An 18,422-nucleotide genomic window follows, 5' to 3' on the forward strand; every position below is an offset into this window, starting at 1 on the left:
CAACACATTGAATTTGCCTTCTCCCTTGTGAACACGTGACTGAGCTGAGCAATGCCTGTGATAAATACTGTGACAGAAGTACAGGTTTGATACATTCTCTTCTTGTTTTTCTACTAGTGCCATGGCTTGTGGGATGAGGATGAGAAAGGAGACAGCTCCAGTAATAAAGAGGATACTGATGATGAGCTCTCTCTGACAGGAGGCAGGAGAGACTCTTCTGCCTCTTTGAAGTCTGTCAATCTTGCCGCATCTGTGGAGTCCATCCATGTCCACTTCCCCGAGCAGCAGACTGCCATCAGGAGGAAGAGTTCTAGCAGCATATCCCAGCTTTCTCACAGGTCCAGCTTCTCTTCACACAGATCTAAGAGAGGTAAATGTCATGGCACTTCTGGGATTTGAAGGACAAATGTTCATTTCCCATAGGATCATTCTACTGAAACCTTGGGCTGGTTGCTGAAGAGCTCCCAGGGGCTACTGAATGCTGCTGCTTCTCAGTGATGAAATAGGATAGGAACCAATGTATCTTCATGTTTGAACACACTCCAAGCCTTCCTAAAGTTCAAATGGAGAGACATACTTTGTGATTCATTATGTTTTTAGAATGACATTATCCAAAAGCTGGGAAAGGAATGCTCAGATGGCCCAGATCCAGAAATTCTGGTCCAGCATAATCTCCAACTAAAGGGAATGCAAAGCACATGTATTTTTCATATCTACATTTGTAAACGTTTGAATTAAGAAAATGTTTTTATTAGTTAAATTGAAACAGATTACATGTTCCATCTTGTAAAAAGGGCAGGAATACTGCAGCCTAAACATATCTAATAGCAATTGAGGTGACTGAGTCAGATCAATCAAATACTTGCTGTTATCACTAGTCTGCTTTCTCTTTTTATAGCTATTAATCAAGTTTTGATCTGCCAGTGATTAAACCTTTACTGGATGCTCTCCAGATTTTATCATACTGGGGGAAAAAAGAAGAATTCATTTCAAAGCTTCTTTCAAATGTGGGAGTCGTATGAAATGGAAGTTTCAAGATTTATTCCTTTCTAACTTTAGTATTTAAACTTTTCTTTTGAATTGACTTCTCTTTCCTTCCCCTTTTTTCCAGGAAGTACCAGTACACGGAACAGCAGTCAGAAGGGAAGCAGTGTGTTAAGCATCAAGCAAAAATCTAGAAAAGAGCTTCTCATGGAAAAGTTTCGAGAACAAATGATCAAAGCCAAGGCTTTTACAATTAAAAAGTGAGCAATATGAGGAGTTGTGTGGGTTTGGGGGGAGGTTCCAAACACTAAAGCAGTAAGCCAGCATTTTAAAAGGAGCAGGCTACTACTGATGGTAATTCAAGTGTTTGTTGTATGCAGATGTCCCACTAGCTGAACATCAGACAAATCAGCAGCTGTTCAAATAGCCTCTGCCTGATAAAAAAGTTAATTATCCCATGTGACCTTGGTTGGCTATGTGTATTTCTATTGAACAAATCCTAATACAGTGGTTTAGAAGCAATCAGATCAAAGGACTTGTGTCTCTGCAGTCCTGTGAAGGTTGTCAGAGTAGATCTTAGATATCTTTAAAAATGTTAATCATACCACACAGCCTTTACTTTCTTCAGTGCAAGTTATGTGTTATTAAACCACATTGTGGTCTGTGTTGTTTTAGGACTCTCCAGGTGTACATGCCCATCAGACAGTTTTTCTACAATCTTATCCATCCAGACTACAGCGCAGTGACTGATGTGTATGTGCTGATGTTCCTGGCAGATACAGTGGACTTCATCATCATTGTGTTTGGATTTTGGGCTTTTGGGGTACGTCACAGAGGCATCTATCTGTAAATCCTCAGCAGGATGCTAAATATCATGCAAGTGTCCTTTTTCCTTGACCACCCTTATATTTTGCTTTTCAGAAACATTCTGCTGCAGCAGATATCACCTCTTCATTATCAGAGGACCAGGTCCCAGAGGCATTTTTGGTGATGGTGCTCATTCAGTTTGGTACCATGGTGGTAGATCGAGCACTGTACCTCAAAAAGACTGTCATGGGAAAAGTCATCTTCCAGGTCATCCTTGTTTTTGGAATACATTTCTGGATGTTCTTTATCTTGCCTGGAGTGACAGAAAGGTATAAGCCTTATAAAGAAACAATATGGGTGGAATACTGATGCTCTACCAAGTTATTTGCATTTAAATTGGATATGTTTATAGCTAGGATTTGGAATCATGATCACGTTTCTCCTTTGCCTCATTTCTAAGCAGAAAGTTGGAATGCACTTTCACAGCAGTAACTGTGGCCAATATAAGTTTGAGGAAGAATTAGTTATATAGGTACAGAAATATTCTCAGTTTAGGCCAAAATGCAAGCAGGTGAAAGAGAAATTGCCTGTAATTGAGTGATTAGAGCCTTCAGCTGAGACAATGTTGGCCTCTGATCCAATCCCCTGCTCCCAAGACTGCTGCATGCTGCTTTGGAAGAGCGAGTAGAAGATGTCTCCCTCAGAGTAACTTATAACTTAGCACTTTCCTGAAATGTGTGAACTGTGGATTTAAATCTCCTTAAACTGAGGAATGTCTAAAATATGTGTCTGTTCTGAAGAGCAAAGTTCTCCCCCCGTGCTCCTGCCACTTGGCTCTGGAGGTGATGTGGAGGCAGTCACCCACTGCAGGAAATTTTGTGTCGCATACCTGGTCAGGCTCACTCCCAAATCTAACATTTTTCATTTAACATTTCATTTTTCATTTTTCATTTAAAATTTCATGGCTCAGGGCACTGACCACTGCACTCTGCAGTGCAGAGGTGTTAAGGTTCCCTCCGTAGTGCTTGGCTAACTCCCCTCTTCCTACTTTAAGTTGCCTTGAAGTATTTCCCTCACTCCATTTGCTGTCCATAGAAATTGAGTGTATCACCTGGGCACCTTACGCTTCATTAACAGTCAAGTTATTTTACTGGAAAAAAATAAATAGGTTTATAGTGTAAAAGAAGACTGAAAAGTCTCACTTGCTTTCAAAAAGAAAGTGAAGTAGCAATTGTGCACAAATTTGAAAAAAAAAAACATTTTTCAAATGGATCTCTTACCTACTGCACATTGAGAATTGTTAGGAAATAAAATAATTTTGACTTTTTGCTTTTGAGAAATCTATATCAAGTTGTTAATATCAAATCTGCATCTGGAACATCCTGTATTCCTTCTAAGTGGGATTAGAGCCCCCTGCAAATTTCTTAATTAAAATGCTTCTGTGGGATTTAATTGAAAATATTGGGTTATGGCTGGCTGGCAAATGCTGTCCATCCTGAGGCATCTGCTGCAGATCCACTGTGCTATTGAATAACAGCCAGAATGGCACATGTGAGCAGAGGATGAGGGTTAGTTCAGTCTGGAGAAGAGAAAGTGAAGAGCTGTCTGAACTATTTATTGGAAAAGGACTTGAGTCAAGCAGAAAATATTTTCAGAGGTCACTCCACCTTAAGTTCCTGTATGAGGTGCTGACATAAACAGAAGTAGCCACTAAAGCTGCCTTGATTGAGCCCCTACCCAGGACTCACAGAGGGCTGGGCCATCATGGGGGCTGAGGAAGACTATGTTGGGCAGCAAGGGACCTTCGGCATGCAGAGGGAGAGGGCACTGCCCAAAGCCTTCACTCTTTGGGGAGCCCATTCCCAGTCTCTCCCCTGTAACCCTGAGGTGGCAATGGATGCTGGTTTTAGACTTTTCCATTCAGTGTCTTTCCAATACTCTTTTAACCCTGCCATGGGGTCAGCAACCAAGGCCTTTTCACAGGACCTCAGGAAGTGGAAACTGCCAGGAGCAAAAATCATTTCAAGCTAATTTGGTCATACACAGATACAAAGCTCATAATTTTCCTTTATCTTTTCCTTTACAGGAAATTTAGCCAGAACACAGTTGCCCAGCTCTGGTATTTTGTGAAATGTGTTTATTTTGGCTTATCAGCTTATCAGATACGCTGCGGATATCCAACTCGTGTTCTTGGCAACTTCCTCACAAAAAGTTATAACTATGTCAACCTGTTCTTATTTCAAGGGTAAGTAAAGACTTACTGCCTTTCTTCTTTCTTTTGTGTAATAAAGATCTGCTGTAGTGAAATGCTGGAGTTATTCATGACTTTTCATCACAGACTGCTGGAAATAAGACAGTAAATTTTGCACAGCACTCTCTGTATTTGCCATTTGTCCCCTGTAGTCCACAAGAAAAAGAAAAATCTATTTCTGGAAGGCAAACTTCATAAAATTCCATCTCTCAGTCTGAAACCAGAAGCCTGATATACCAGTCAGCCTTTCAGTGCCCTATGAAATAGACATTTTTAACACTTCTAAGAAATCACCTTTGTGAACAGAAATAGGGGCTGCACATTGTGCTAGAAAACAGGTAATTAGTTATTAGTTCTGCAGTCCTAAAAAGTAGTAAGGTGTTAAATCCCAAAGAGACCTTTGGAGCAGGTCTACCTGCTATACCTCAGCAGGTCAAAGGAATGGAGTGAATGACAACACACCTGAGAAACAGGAACTTGAAAATAAGCACAAAAGAAAATGTGTTTGCTTTGAGAAGTGTTGCACATTTGAAACTCCTCAGGAGTTTGGGATGTTAGGGCAAGGAACAGGCACAGCATTACCTCGGAGTGAAAGGTGGTTTTACACAAGCAGACCACATCCTCCCTTTACACTGTTACAGTGACCTTGTGACTAAGCCAGTTTAAGCATGTGTGTAATTCACAGAAAAAAAAATTGAATCATTTCAGCCTTTTCGCAGTATTTGCAGTATGGGCTTCTTGCATTCCAAGGAAAAGTTACAGAAGAAAGGTTTCCTCACATGAAATCGTCTTTCAAGTGATGAGGGACTAGGAAAGGGAGGATGCCCTTTAAATGGCTGCATTGCATGTGGATTCCCACCTTCTTCTGCTGTTTAATCCTGAGTCACAAAGCCCAGTTCCATATGCAGCAGAGGGCTGCCCACCTACTGCAAAGATGCCATGCAACATCCTTGGTGTAAGGAGGTCTAAAATTAATCCCACCATCCTGCAGCTCCTCTCCCATGCACTCCTGCAGCTCCATCCATGTGCTCCTCTCCCAGGTCAGAGGAATCTAGGAAATTTTGTACTATTCCATCAGGGGCTGAATCCCAATTATGGACATAATAATGCATAATCATATTTATGGCCTGGCAAGATCTAGAGTAACACAAGCTATGGCAATTTCAGGATGTGATTGTATTTGTGTTTACAGAATCCCCAGTTAAGCTCTTTTCATGCTGTCTTAATTCTCCCTCTTGTCATACATACACTTGCTGTGCTTGTTTGATGTGATGCCTCTGTTTCTGACAAGTTATCTGCTGTGGTCTCCCTTCAGGTTCCGCCTGGTTCCATTTTTGACTGAGCTGAGAGCAGTAATGGACTGGGTTTGGACTGATACCACTCTCAGTCTTTCCAGCTGGATCTGTGTTGAAGATATCTATGCTCATATATTCATCCTGAAGTGTTGGCGAGAGTCAGAAAAAGTAAGGATACCCCGTATGAGTGATTCAGACCTTCTCTCCCCCGTGCAGGAGGGAAGAGAAATAATCATGAGTCCCTAAATAATTGAGGAATCCACCACAAGAAGTTTGTTGGAAGATATGCCTGGCACTTGTGTTCAGAAATATCCAGCCTGTTGGGTACTTTACATTAGTTGGCAGCTGCCACAAATGAAACTGCAAATGGTTTCTCTTTTGTGCCCAGCTGATTTTTCCACCATTAATGTGAACTCCAGAAGCACGTGCCTGCTGGCTTAATTGCATGCCTGGGTTTCAAGGCTGGGGTTGGAAGTCCTGGTATTCACACAGTCCCACACAACTAAATGACTAACCTGGAGTAGCAGGGAAGCTGCAGCTGGGGAAAAAGGTCAGTAGAAGGAGGAGCTCATGCCCCGCTGTGTAGATCCCAGGGACACTGGGTTCATGTAACTGCAGAGGGAACTCAGCTGGCTCCTTTATCTCAGGAGAGTCCCTGCACACCCAGAACTGAACTGCAGGCCAGATAAACCCACCATTTGTCTCACTGAAATTTCAGTCTCTTTAAATCATTTAAGCTTCAGTTCAAATTAAACTTGCAAATTCTGGATTCTTTGTAACTGCTATAAAGATTGCAACCATATGCTTGCTCATTTTGCCAATTTTAAAAAGATATTAACCATTATTTTAAGAGTGACCAAACCAGTCAGAAATTCTACATCTGTATTGAAGTGGATTTACTTTTAAGTGTTACTGACGTATTTCTACTTTTATTATAATCCTCTCTCTTAATGGCAATTACTTTCTAAGTATATCACATAGATTAACTCTGAGCTACAGTGCACACAAATCATGCATATAGGCTTTTTCTCTGTGACTCCCACTTCTGCCATGAATGGAAGGAGTTCTGAAGAACTTCAGGATCTGGGATGTAATAACCCAGCTCTACTTTGTCTCACCCCATTTTCTTACACTACAATTCACATTACACTACAATTCACAACAGAGATCTAACATGGGAGGATTCCCGTGTCTAAGCTGGCATGTATGTTCTAATGCCATAAACAAAAATAACTGTGTCACAACTTTACAACTTTATTATTGAAGTATGTGGTTCTCTCTCTCTCTCTCTCTCTCTCTCACTCTGAGTGGAATGCCTGAGTATTTGGACTACTAGAGTCTTTCTGAGATGTTCTATAACATCATTAGAGGTGCCTGAACTAATATCCTCCAGACAAATAGTAATAATAATAATAATAATAATAGCCCTGCTGATCTTGATATTTTAATGAAAATACTATTGTGTAGCGTGAGACAAATGACTTGATACACTGCTTCTGCAAAGTAAATTATTGGTTTTAAATATAGCATTGTATTACAAATGGAATATTCTCAAAGGGCTTTATGGATTCATGTTGCAAAGCAAGAACAATTTCCTGAAAGCCAGATTCCTGGGGTGTTTGAGGTGCAGTGGAATACAGTGCATATTTATTTTGCACATGTGGTTAACCCTGTAAGAGTTAAACCCTGTAAGAGAATTACACAAAAATAAATTACAGTGAAAGTAAGACATTTTACAGGATGGTGAGACTGTTAAGAGTATTCAGTCATGAGACAAATAGCAGAGGACAGGAATTATGGGCAGGGCAGAACAGACATGCCATGTGATCTGCTTTGAAGGGAGAAGGAAAGCAGTCACTTTTGTCCTCAGAAGTTAAGAAAGAGAAGGGTGTTACACCAGCAATAGCCAGACTTCAGGAACAGCAACAACATTTTTAACATTAGTTAATTGGAGTCAGTGTGGAATTCACTAGAAACGGATTGGATCAAGCCTGTGAACTCTTAGAAATACTGTAAGTGAGGTGGGAAATGAATGTGGAGGTAATGCAATATCAGAAATTTTACTGATTGTTTATGTCAGTTGCTGGCAGACAGTTTTCCTGCTCCCCCCATCCGCCACAATATACAGTTTGCAGCATTTCAAGACCTATGAGAGGAAGTCTGCCTTAAGGAGCTTTGTAATAAAACTTTTCAGAAGTGCAAGTGCAAGAAAGTGGGTCCCTCATTATAGCAGTTTTTGAAACAAATTTTTGTATCACTGTTTTTGCTATTATTTTATATTTTGTTCTTGTGAGTTCGTGCTAGCACTTAGACAAAAAAAATTAAATTCTCCTACCTAAATTCTTCTTTTTTTGTGGTTGCGAAGAATCAAAATCACAGAGGTTTACAATATTTTTCACACTGGACACACATTTTGGATTCACTTGTCACTTCTCTCTGTTGCCATCAGAAATTGGGTGTCTGTGCAGGTTTGGCTAAAAAAAATCTCAGAATAGCTGTCCTGACATGGGGTAGCAAATTATCACAAGAGATTGGAAGCCTTAAGATCATGATATATTCACCCATCAAATCATATGAAGTGTACCTTTGATAGAAGAGACGTTACCATACTGCTATTTGCTTTTGCAGAGATATCCCCAACCAAGAGGCCAGAAGAAAAAGAAAGTTGTGAAGTATGGAATGGGTGGCATGATTATCGTCTTGCTGATTTGTATTGTCTGGTTCCCACTGCTCTTCATGTCTTTAATCAAATCTGTTGCAGGCATCACCAACAAGCCTCTAGATGTATCAATCACAATAACTCTAGGAGGTTATCAGGTAAAAAAGAAGAAACACTGAAAGCAAACTCTGTTTTTTGCATTATATTTCCTTGTGCCATTTCTTCTTCCTTCCATTGAATTGAACTCTCCTGCTTTATGCAAGGTACCTGGCAAGCTTCCATAAATGACCTCTTTTGGGTTTAAAAATATGTTAGTTTATCACTGTTGTAAAATATTATCCTCATTTTCAAGTTAAAACCAGCCTCTACTGGCTGTGGAAACTGAATAAATTAACCTACAGGTCCACATGGTAGATATAAGATAATTGTAGGCAGCTTGCATCTCAGAGGAAGGAGATTATAACATTGTCTTGTTGAATTGAGTGCCATAATTGTCTTGGACTGTGATGCACAGGATGCTGGACTGTGTATGTAGCAGCCAATGTGAAGTAAATGTGATAAGCATGTGTTCTTTTGTTTCCCAGCCTATTTTTACCATGAGTGCTCAGCAGAATCAGCTCAAAAGTTTGGATCCGAATGAGTTCAATGATTTTATGAGAAGCTATAGGGGTAACACTGTAAGTGAAAAGTAGAATACCTCATTTCTTAAAAATGTGTGCATGTTTCCATAGAGGCCTTTTGTGAGTTTTGTTTGTGTAGTCGTGTGGTCATCAGTGCTGTCATCAATGGGAAGATATTTCTATAAAGAGAATTTGCATGAAAAAAGTTCGGACACATCATTTGTCAGGACAGTGCTGGGTTATGGTGAGACAAGCTACCATTAATGCAGACATCATTGCACGAAATACTGAAAGGCAGAAACCCTAATTGTCCTGTTGTCTGAATGAAACCCTCCCCTTGAAATGCCCCAAACCTTCAGGAGATGTGATGCTGTTTGTGTACTGCCAAAGAAAACGTGCTGTGGGGACCAAACGGTGCCTTACGCACTTCTATGTCCCATGCTCCTTTCTAGAGCACACATCTTTCACCTTCCAGTGGGGAATGGTGGTGCTGTCAAAAGAAAGTGTGCATAGTCTAGAAATGTTTTGACATTAAAATGTCCAAAAAGTCCATTTAAGCATAGTCTCAGTGTTTCATGGAGCAACATGCCCAGTTTCCACAAGTTTCTACAGGAAAAGGACTAATAATTAGTAGGAGCTGTTATATTGCTAATGTAACTAACATTTGATCAGATACAACTTTAAAAGAAGTGCTTGCTTCTAGCTCATTAAAGAATTTGATGTTAGAATTTGATCTTAGATCCTACCACATAGCCCATGTACAATAGCACTAATATTGTAACCTAGATGCATTTGGGAGTTACAAAGTTCTAGCTGGCTCATCCTTTGCAGACACTTTTCTATGCAGAAAGACACAACAAAAGACAGAGTAAAATTTTAACTCGAGTTTAAAAACTCTGCATAGAGTTTCTTTCATTAACTTTCACACTCACTTTAGCCAACATGGCCATCAAACAATGATGCTATTTTTGTTTTGCCTTTTTAGCTTGGCTATATTTTGTTGATTCCCCTTCCTATCTCAAGCCCCAATTGGTACCTGAGGAAAACAATCAGTGCACACCACTGCAATACAATTAATCAAACATATACAAATCTGTCTGACTGGGAAATGTGGTTCTGTTTCTTGTGAATATCACTGCACTGAAATTTTCTTTTCCTCTTCTGCACCTACAGGCTGCCTTGCAGTTTCTCGAGGGGTATGCAAGAGAAGATATAACTCGAGCAGACCTGGAGGGAAATTCAAACTCTTTATGGACCATCAGCCCTCCCAGTAGAAATAAAATGATACAGGGACTTAAAGACTTTGATGCTGATTTCACTTTAGTTATTTCATGGACCATTCAGAGGTAATTAAACAAAGTTATTATGAGGTGGATGGATCATTTGCCAAGCATTGGCTCAGTGGAACAGTTCCACATTGCATTTTTGGTTTAGTTCTTTAGCAAATTCTATTGTATGGCAGAGCAAAAAACTGAGAGTAGGAGGGAGAGAGACAGAGAGAAGTCAGTTTTGTTACCCATGAAAACATTTGTTGCCTGCAGTTCTCAGAAAATAAAGTGCAGCCACTACCAAATAGATTACTTAAAATGTCCAGGTGGGATTTTCAATGGGATTTGACTGGAAGGAAGAAAAAGCAAGAATTTTGTAGCCAGTTTTAGGTGGGGATGTTCCGGTGAACTGTCCTTAACAACAACCTTGCTAACATTTATGGGAAGGGTATTCACTTAGACCTAATTAAGGCAGAAAACCTATGAGGAAATACAAATAGAAGTTGTTCATCCTCTTATTAAGGGATTCTGGAAGTGAAACAAACAATTTTTACATGCAAATACCATAACAATGGCACAGATCCATTTTGTTGAAACCTTTGCTCATGAGAGCTTTCTTTGGCCCCAGTGAACTAACTTTACAATGAAGTTCTAGAAGGAGACAACCTGGAGTATAAGGTTGCACTCAGGCTAGAGCACACCCAGTCGTCAAGGTCATTTGCTGGCTACTGTCTGCCACATCGGGTTCCTGCAGATTACTGGATTAAATTGGAGTTAAGTCATCACTCCATGGAATCCAGGTTCCTTTGCACCCTCTTTATTTACATTTCCTTGGAAGTAGAAGCTGGATTGTTGAAAGACTATACACAAGAAGCAGGTCAGCCGAATGGCTGTGGGAGCTCTGAACATGCTGGGTCTGTTCTTCCACAGTCATAAATAGACTTGTAATGAATCTGCACACTTAATTCAACTTTATTTGACATCCCCTCTCCCCCCCGCCCCCCTTATTTTCCTGGAAGCACAGGCTATTAGCTAGTGAATTACATCACTCCATCATTTCTGAGCCTTCCATTAATTTTTGGTACTGCTACTGAGTTTGCCCACATGCTTTCATGGCTACAAGCATTCACACACAAGTGCAAAGAGACATTTTTCACCCTCAGATTGTATCTTGTGGGATATGCCATAAACACAAATGACTGAAAATGTTATGGACTTACCACAGTGACCTTCTGCTTGACTGCTGCATCTAGGCCAGGAGGCCACAGGCAGCAGTAAGGTGGGCCTGTGGTGTCACAGAGGCAGCATACACACTTTCTGCCTTTGCACATCATCTGCCGTGGGTGTTTCTCTGCAGCCCCCAGCAGCTGCCTCACCCAGCTTAGGTTATGCTCTCGTTGTAGGTTTTCACTGTGTTTTCCCTTTTACTTACAACAGGAATCTCTCCCTTGGTGCCAAGGCTGAAATAGCATCAGATAAACTTACCTTCCCACTAAAAAATCATACCAGGAGAGATATTGCTACAATGATGGCTGAAAATCAACCGGAAAAGGTGTAAGTTATTTTCTTTTTCTGTTTATATGCAAACTTTCCCCTTTGAAGCCTGATTTCCTAAGGTGGTAAAGCTTGTGCAAATGTTTCATTTGTCTGCCCATCTATCCCCCTCTAATAACAGATGGCAACAGCACTGAAACCAAGTATTAGTAATATTAAAGGTGAATGCTTGTTTCCTATTATAAATGCAGGCTGAGAGGACCCTGAACACAGGATCATCAACAACAAGCTATTAGTAACTTTTCTTTGATTTATTGGATAAGCACAAGTTCAGTATATCCACAGTTCAACTCACCTTTGAGTTACACCAGTTCAACTTGATCTGAGGAAGTTGTATTGAAGATTTTTTTGTTCTAAAGAACTATCCAGACTGTATCTCACATTGTTACTTCTGAATAGTACTAGATTGGCAAGGAAGTGTTAAATCACTGCGGTCAAAGGGTAACATCTGCAGTTGTTTCTGACATCAGATCTTTTCCTGTGATGGAAATTCACAAGGCATGCACTTCATATGAATGTCAAACATTATTCTACAGATATAGCCTTATAGCATGAACCACAGTGGTGATTTTAGATCTGAAAAGAGTCTGGCTCTTCCTCTTCCGCCTTCTCACTGGGGATTACTTTACAGCAGTAGCTTCTAAGTACTGCTAAGCCAACACATCATCCCTGAAGGCCACTTGATCTGATGTGTGGCTAAAAGAGTTGAAATGTTTAAGATGAGACCAACTGGGATTGTGAAAACTCTGAGAGGTTCTTACCTGTTAGCAGGTAGAAATTAGATTTGCCTTTTCTGTGCACAGCTGTGTTTCTGCACCCACACACACTCATACGTCCAAACAGACTGCTATTGTACATGTGATCATTCCAATTAAAAAATACTTGATGCCTCTTTTCTGCTGTGTGAAGATACAGCAGTATTTCCTGAGGTGAGGTAGGGCCACAGAGGGTAGATTTTTCTCATTTGTGGGAAGAAGTAATTAATTCATAATTCTCTCTTTGCAAAAGGCAAGCAGTAACATAGACGATATAGCTGCATTTGCCTGTCTTGCATTGTATTGTAGATTTAAGGTTTTTTTACTTGATCATAAATGAAAAATGGTTATGATAGCTATTAGCCATTCAGATACTTCTGCAGGGGGCTTTCTGCCACCACCTCTGCTGGGGCAATTCAGCTCCTAACCTTTTCTTGGACCTGCTGGGGTGATCATAAGGGATTTTTATTTGGCCACCCTTGTTCTTCCTCAGCCTGATGTATGCAATGTAGCCAAGTGTCACAGGATTTATCTGAGAGCTCCTCTTCCCTGGAATTTTTCAGTTATTAGAGGAAAATGTTAGCACAGTGTCTCTGCTTGTAATGAAATGTGTCTCCCTCTAGATACTGGTAATTTATTCCCACTCAAGATGATTTGATTTTGAGTCCAGTGGAAGAACTTTTACAAACATCTTTCTTTAGAAGTTTGAAATCCACCTAAAAGCTGAAAATATTTCCCAATGAAAAATTCTGGCAAAAATTCTCATTCTATTCAGGTGTTATTATCGAGACACCACCTTGCAATTCTGAAGTAATAGCTGTGTTCACAACAAATTTTTCTAGCTTGTTTACACTGGCAATGTGCTGCCTTTATTATATACTTTATAGCTGACTATAAAAGCAGTGTTTTTTAAAAGGGAAACAAAATATAAAGTCTACATTCCATGCAAACACACGTGCCCCAGCTATGTGGAATTCATAGTGTGTGAATGGTGACATTATGGACAGAACTCTCTGCTGAAGTTCTGAAAAAACATAGCTGAAAAATCCAGTTAATTTTCAGATGTGGCATCTGAACGCTGTAAAGTTATAACTTAAGAATTACTGGGAACTGTGTATAGCACTGTTAGGTATTTCTAAAAAATTTTAGTGGTATAAAAATATGAAATATTTGATTTCTCATTTTTTTCCAGAACATTAGAGGAAGTATATCCATACTACATCAAGGCTCCTAGTGATTCTCTGGCAAAACCCATAAAGCAGCTATTGAAAGGTATGTCTCCAGACCATGGAAACCCAGAGTATGGTTTAAAGGAGTGCAAGGCAGCACTCACACTTGTGCATTCACAGCTGCTATGGGGCATCTCAGTCTTAAATGAACTTAAAATGGTTTCCACTTGGTGTCTGCAAGCTTGAGGAGAGATAAGGTAATACAGTATAAGGCAGAAGATGCATCTCCACATATTTTAGCTTTGGATTTAACAGTAAGGACTCTAAGGATAAAGTCCATCTTCTTCAAGTCTGCTTTAGGAACTCTTTTCCTTTGTTTTATGTGTAAGTGATTACAGGTTTCACTCCTCCACATCTCCCTGCTGCCTTACTGTGAACAGTCACTAGTTTTGCACATCTGCAAGTGCAGCTTCTCAGCTTAAATAATGACACTGCATTATTTTTATGGTTTTTTAAGCTATTCCTTCCTTATTGGCTACAAAGAATCCACTTTAAATAACTCGTTGAATTTCAGAATCCATACAGGTACTCACAGACATACAGAATACATGCACCCTTGCATATACATATGTGTGAAAAACCTGGTGGGCTGGAATAGGAGGAAAAAGCCTTTATCTAAGAGCAATTTTCTCAACAGAGGCTAAATTTGGAGCTTGAATGTAATAGTAGTAGTGCTATGTAGTATGTTCTTGCCAAGATTCATTAAGAAGAACTATTCTTGAGGCTGAACCCAGCTCTATGAGTAGAAATAAATTATGAGTGCTTCACTGTCGTTGGTCAGGTCCCTAATCTGAGTTTCTTCAGAAGGGCTTCAGAAAGGCTTTCATGTATACTGCTGATGTACTCTCAGGAGGACCAGAGTTCATCTCCTGTCTGTGTGATCAGTATGCTTAAAACAGGATAGCACCCTTTTGTTGATACAAGAGAATAATATCTTTTATATCAGACACAAATGGTTTATGGTGATAGTTTCCCTCTGAGATGCAGAAGCTGGCTGCCACCCTTCCAGGTTCAATGTGTTTCTGTAGGCCTGAAATGCAGACGTGATGAGTGCTATTGATATTTTGGCCTGAAAATACCAAAATTATTTGACAGTTGTACGGAAAAGTATGTAGGTGATATGAAATACTTTAAATATTTAATGCAGATTCAGATAAGATTCGCAGAAGCAAAACCACAGAACTCTAGGTTTTATAATTTTGTATACAGAAATAATGTAAAATGGAGTTAGAAGAATTTTGCTTCTGCAATGTTCAGTCATTTCATAATGCAAACGTTTGAAGTATCTGTCTCAAAATGTTTGATTTTTGCAATCTTGTTCTATATATATTAACACTTCTTTGTTTCAATAGACTGCAAGTGGGAAAATATTACAGTTTCCCTTGTGAAAAATGCATCTGAAGAATGGTGGGTTTTGAATCAGCTTGGAAAAAGACAAAAAACGCCTCAAGAGAGTCTTGAACTCTTCATATTCAGTGATAAAGTCAGTCCACCCAGCCTTGGATTCTTGGCTGGTTATGGGTAAGAGGAAATCTTTACATAAAATTAAATAAAGTACCTAAGATAGAAGTAGAGGTGACTTTATTTGCTGATTTAGGGGTATATTTTTTGTCGTTGTTTTAGTGTTTGAACATTACAACATTTTGAAAAGGATTTTTGTGAGATTTTCAAATCCATGTCTATTAATATTATCTGTAGAGGATTAATATTTGCAAGGTTAGTATTGCCCCTGATAACTGCTCTCCAGTGGGAATAGAAACAGAAGCACCCTTCACACCAATTTCTATTGATGAGAAATAAGTCAAAATATGTTAGTTTAGCTGCAGGTCAAGTTCTGCCCAAACTCTGCCTGGTTTTGGTGTCCTTCTCAATCTTGTAGCCAGGACCCTGGGTGTGAAAGACTTATGAAATACATCTCCACAGACAGAAGAAGGCAGGAGACTAAGCATTCCCAGGAGATACACCCTCCTGGTAGGATCTTGGAGAAGTCCCCATAGAAAGATTATCGGGGGCATTATCAGGGTTAATGTTAGTTTGTCACCACCTTAATAAAAAATATTAGCTATGAAACCTGACAGATTATTTGCCTTTAGCTGCTGTCAGATTTCCAATTGTGACTTCCAAGCTGTAGCAGGCAGGACATGAGACCATCATCAACTGTTGTCAAAGAATTAAGCCAGCAGCCTCAGCTGTGTATGATTCCAGATTTATGAGGGGTTTGAAGAGATCTTATTTTCCTTCATCCTATGGCACAGCAGAAACATGACCCTAATTAGAAATTGACATTCAGCCCACTGACAGACTACAGTTAGCCATGTGGATGAGCTCCCTCACACTTGGCTGCCCTTTTACAAGGCACGATTTGAACTCTTCCTTTCTTTCTTTTCAGCATTATGGGACTGTATGCCTCAGTTGTCCTGGTGATAGGGAAGTTCGTCCGTGAGTTTTTCAGTGGGATCTCTCACTCCATCATGTTTGAGGAGCTGCCCAATGTAGACCGAATCCTGAAGCTGTGTACTGACATTTTCCTAGTGCGAGAGACTGGAGAACTGGAACTAGAAGAAGACCTGTACGCCAAGCTAATATTCCTGTATCGCTCACCAGAGACTATGATCAAGTGGACTAGGGAAAAAACTAATTGATCTCTTTGGCATCACACTGCAAATCAAGTTGGTTAAATCGGAATTTTAAAGGAAAAATTTAAAAAAGCACAATATTCTCTTAAGAGCTAAGCCTTTTATAGTTGGGTAGCAATGATTTTTCACAGAAGGAATCCTGGAAGCTACGGCCTTAGGAATCCATGCTGCCTTTCAAATTAAGGATCAACAGTGAAGAGGGTTGAATGATTTGTTGTTTTTAATGTGCCACTCCTCTACAATCTGGGGACTGCTTTGTAATTTAATCAGCAAAAAGTTTGCATCTTTGTCTGGCTAATTTAATTTTCCAGACAACCATTACACCTTAGAGAGAAACGAAAGGAGTGAACCCACAGATGACTCCAGTGTACCTTCTTAATCCTTTCTGGAGCCACACAGTTTGGATTGTGCAATATGCTGTTGTACATCACTGACTTTCAAGCTACAGTAATGGGACACTGACGAGCCTTCAGGACACCCAGCACCCAGGGCCACACTGGGAACTGAAGACATTCTAGCCATACCCATTTGTAGAAAAGCAGAGGTTTTGATGTACAAAGGACACTGTGGACAAGCCTCTGTCAGCAAAAAAAAGTAAAAACAAGTCAGAAAACAAGTAACAGTCTCTTGAAATGCCTTATTTTATTTGTACAGTCACAGGAGACATTTCCACCAGACATCAATGACTTTTCTCAGGAAAAAGAAAAAGCAACTGAAACTTGACACTTCGTCAAGATTAACTAATGGCTAGAATAATTATGGTGAATTATGGGATGTTCTGCTGGGCCATTCTCTTCAGCATTACTGCTTTCCATTGGATGAGAAAAGAAAGCGAAATCGATGACCTAATGTGCTACTTCATTTCTTATAACCCTTTAAAGACTCTGAGTAGTGTGTGCTTCTCTCTGCTCCCCATGACATGCTTTTTCCCATTTCGATGATTTAAGGCAACTCTTGTTTTGCTGTTAGCTGATATTCTTCTTCCAGTGTTTCAGGTATACAAAAATGTTTACATATTCCAAGTCACATTTTTACATCTAAGACGGGTTTTTTTTTAAGTTCCCAAATATAGACATACATATGAGCTTGAGAAATGCCCTTTTTTTTTAAATTGCTATTATTAGTGAAACAAATGGCTCATTGCAGCATGAAAATTTACAATTGCAATGTAGGTTTCTTTCCATGTTAAAAAAAAATAATTGAGAAAAAAAAATAATTGAGTGGGTAGGGTATGTTAAAAGGATATACTTGTAGTTTTGATTCAGTAATGACTTAAAATAAAGCACATATTGCAAAGTCATTTTAGAAGTATTTTTTCCTCTGCCTTTTTACATGAAATGGGAAAAGTTTGACATTCTTCTTAATCTGTGACAAATAAATCTCTTTCTTGTAGTTAGCTGCTATTTATTATATGAATGATTAGTTAATCACCAGAAAGAAACTAACATAATTTGCTGGCACATTTTACTGCAGAACTTCATAAAACAGCACAACAAAATGAAGTTGAAACATACTCTGCTGAGTGCTTCCATGACAAATGCTGTCACATCCATTCTATACTGTGAAAACTAACACTTTGAGCACCTTGACGTGCACAAAATAAAAATTGCTTCATGATATTGTAACAATAAAATAATTTGATGACTGGAACTCACTGGAAGACAACCTGATTTCCTCTGAAGTGAAAAGGTGGCTGCTCATACACCCAGGCAGCATTTCCCCCTGCAAAGTTTTGCTCCATTTCTTCCATAGGTCCTGTGAATGAAAATTGAAATATACAGGGCAGCCCTGACATAGCACTCAGGGATGCTAAAATGTCTTTTATAGTTCGATGGATCCTCACCTGGGTGTTCAGTGATTTTAAGGAGATGAACACTGGAAGGAGAAGTGTGAAGGATGTAGTGTGTCTCTAAAGACACCAGCCAGCAGAACCATGCTGGCCACAGTTGGCCCCAGCTCCCTTCCTGGTTCCTTCTCTTCAACAGGCACTTCCTTTTTGTTGGGAAAAATCTGTCTTCAGAACGAGCTGTACAGTTATTTGGGCTTTGCAAAAAATGTGCTGCTCTTTCATTCGTGGATTGATCAAACTTTGAAAATAAAAGGATTCTTCTGTTGTTTTTTTTTTTTTAATTTATTTATTTTTAAAACAGCCTATAGTCAAATCACTGATTTGGACTGGGTAGCTACCTGAAATGGGTGAGGAGTGTACCAGACCATTCTTTGAGCCCAGCTGTCCAGATAAAGTTGAACTGGCAGCCAATTTCCAGGGGCATTCTAGGTGGTCAGTCCTGGGACCAGTACCATCTAACATCTTTATTAACATCCTGGAGGACACCACAGAGTGCCCTTTCAGCAGTGTGTGGA

General features: G+C 39.7%; 1 protein-coding gene across 3 annotated transcripts in view; it reads left to right on the forward strand.

Annotated features, from left to right (window-relative positions):
• The window catches only part of PIEZO2 (piezo type mechanosensitive ion channel component 2), a 287,559-nt gene extending 269,384 nt beyond the window's left edge, over positions 1-18,175 (forward strand). For all 3 annotated transcript variants that reach the window (XM_059857974.1, XM_059857981.1, XM_059857989.1), the window contains 13 exons: positions 118-370; positions 1,112-1,244; positions 1,660-1,807; positions 1,906-2,120; positions 3,878-4,036; positions 5,358-5,505; positions 7,966-8,154; positions 8,581-8,673; positions 9,790-9,962; positions 11,322-11,438; positions 13,386-13,465; positions 14,775-14,943; positions 15,812-18,175. In XM_059857974.1, the coding sequence (XP_059713957.1) occupies positions 118-370; positions 1,112-1,244; positions 1,660-1,807; positions 1,906-2,120; positions 3,878-4,036; positions 5,358-5,505; positions 7,966-8,154; positions 8,581-8,673; positions 9,790-9,962; positions 11,322-11,438; positions 13,386-13,465; positions 14,775-14,943; positions 15,812-16,064 (2,130 nt within the window). In that variant the 3' untranslated portion in view covers positions 16,065-18,175. The remainder of the gene's footprint in view (positions 1-117; positions 371-1,111; positions 1,245-1,659; positions 1,808-1,905; positions 2,121-3,877; positions 4,037-5,357; positions 5,506-7,965; positions 8,155-8,580; positions 8,674-9,789; positions 9,963-11,321; positions 11,439-13,385; positions 13,466-14,774; positions 14,944-15,811) is intronic.
• The last annotated feature ends 247 nt before the right edge of the window (positions 18,176-18,422 follow it).

The sequence above is a fragment of the Haemorhous mexicanus genome, chromosome 1 (genome assembly GCF_027477595.1).
Source record: "Haemorhous mexicanus isolate bHaeMex1 chromosome 1, bHaeMex1.pri, whole genome shotgun sequence".
Taxonomy (NCBI): Eukaryota; Metazoa; Chordata; class Aves; order Passeriformes; family Fringillidae; genus Haemorhous; species Haemorhous mexicanus.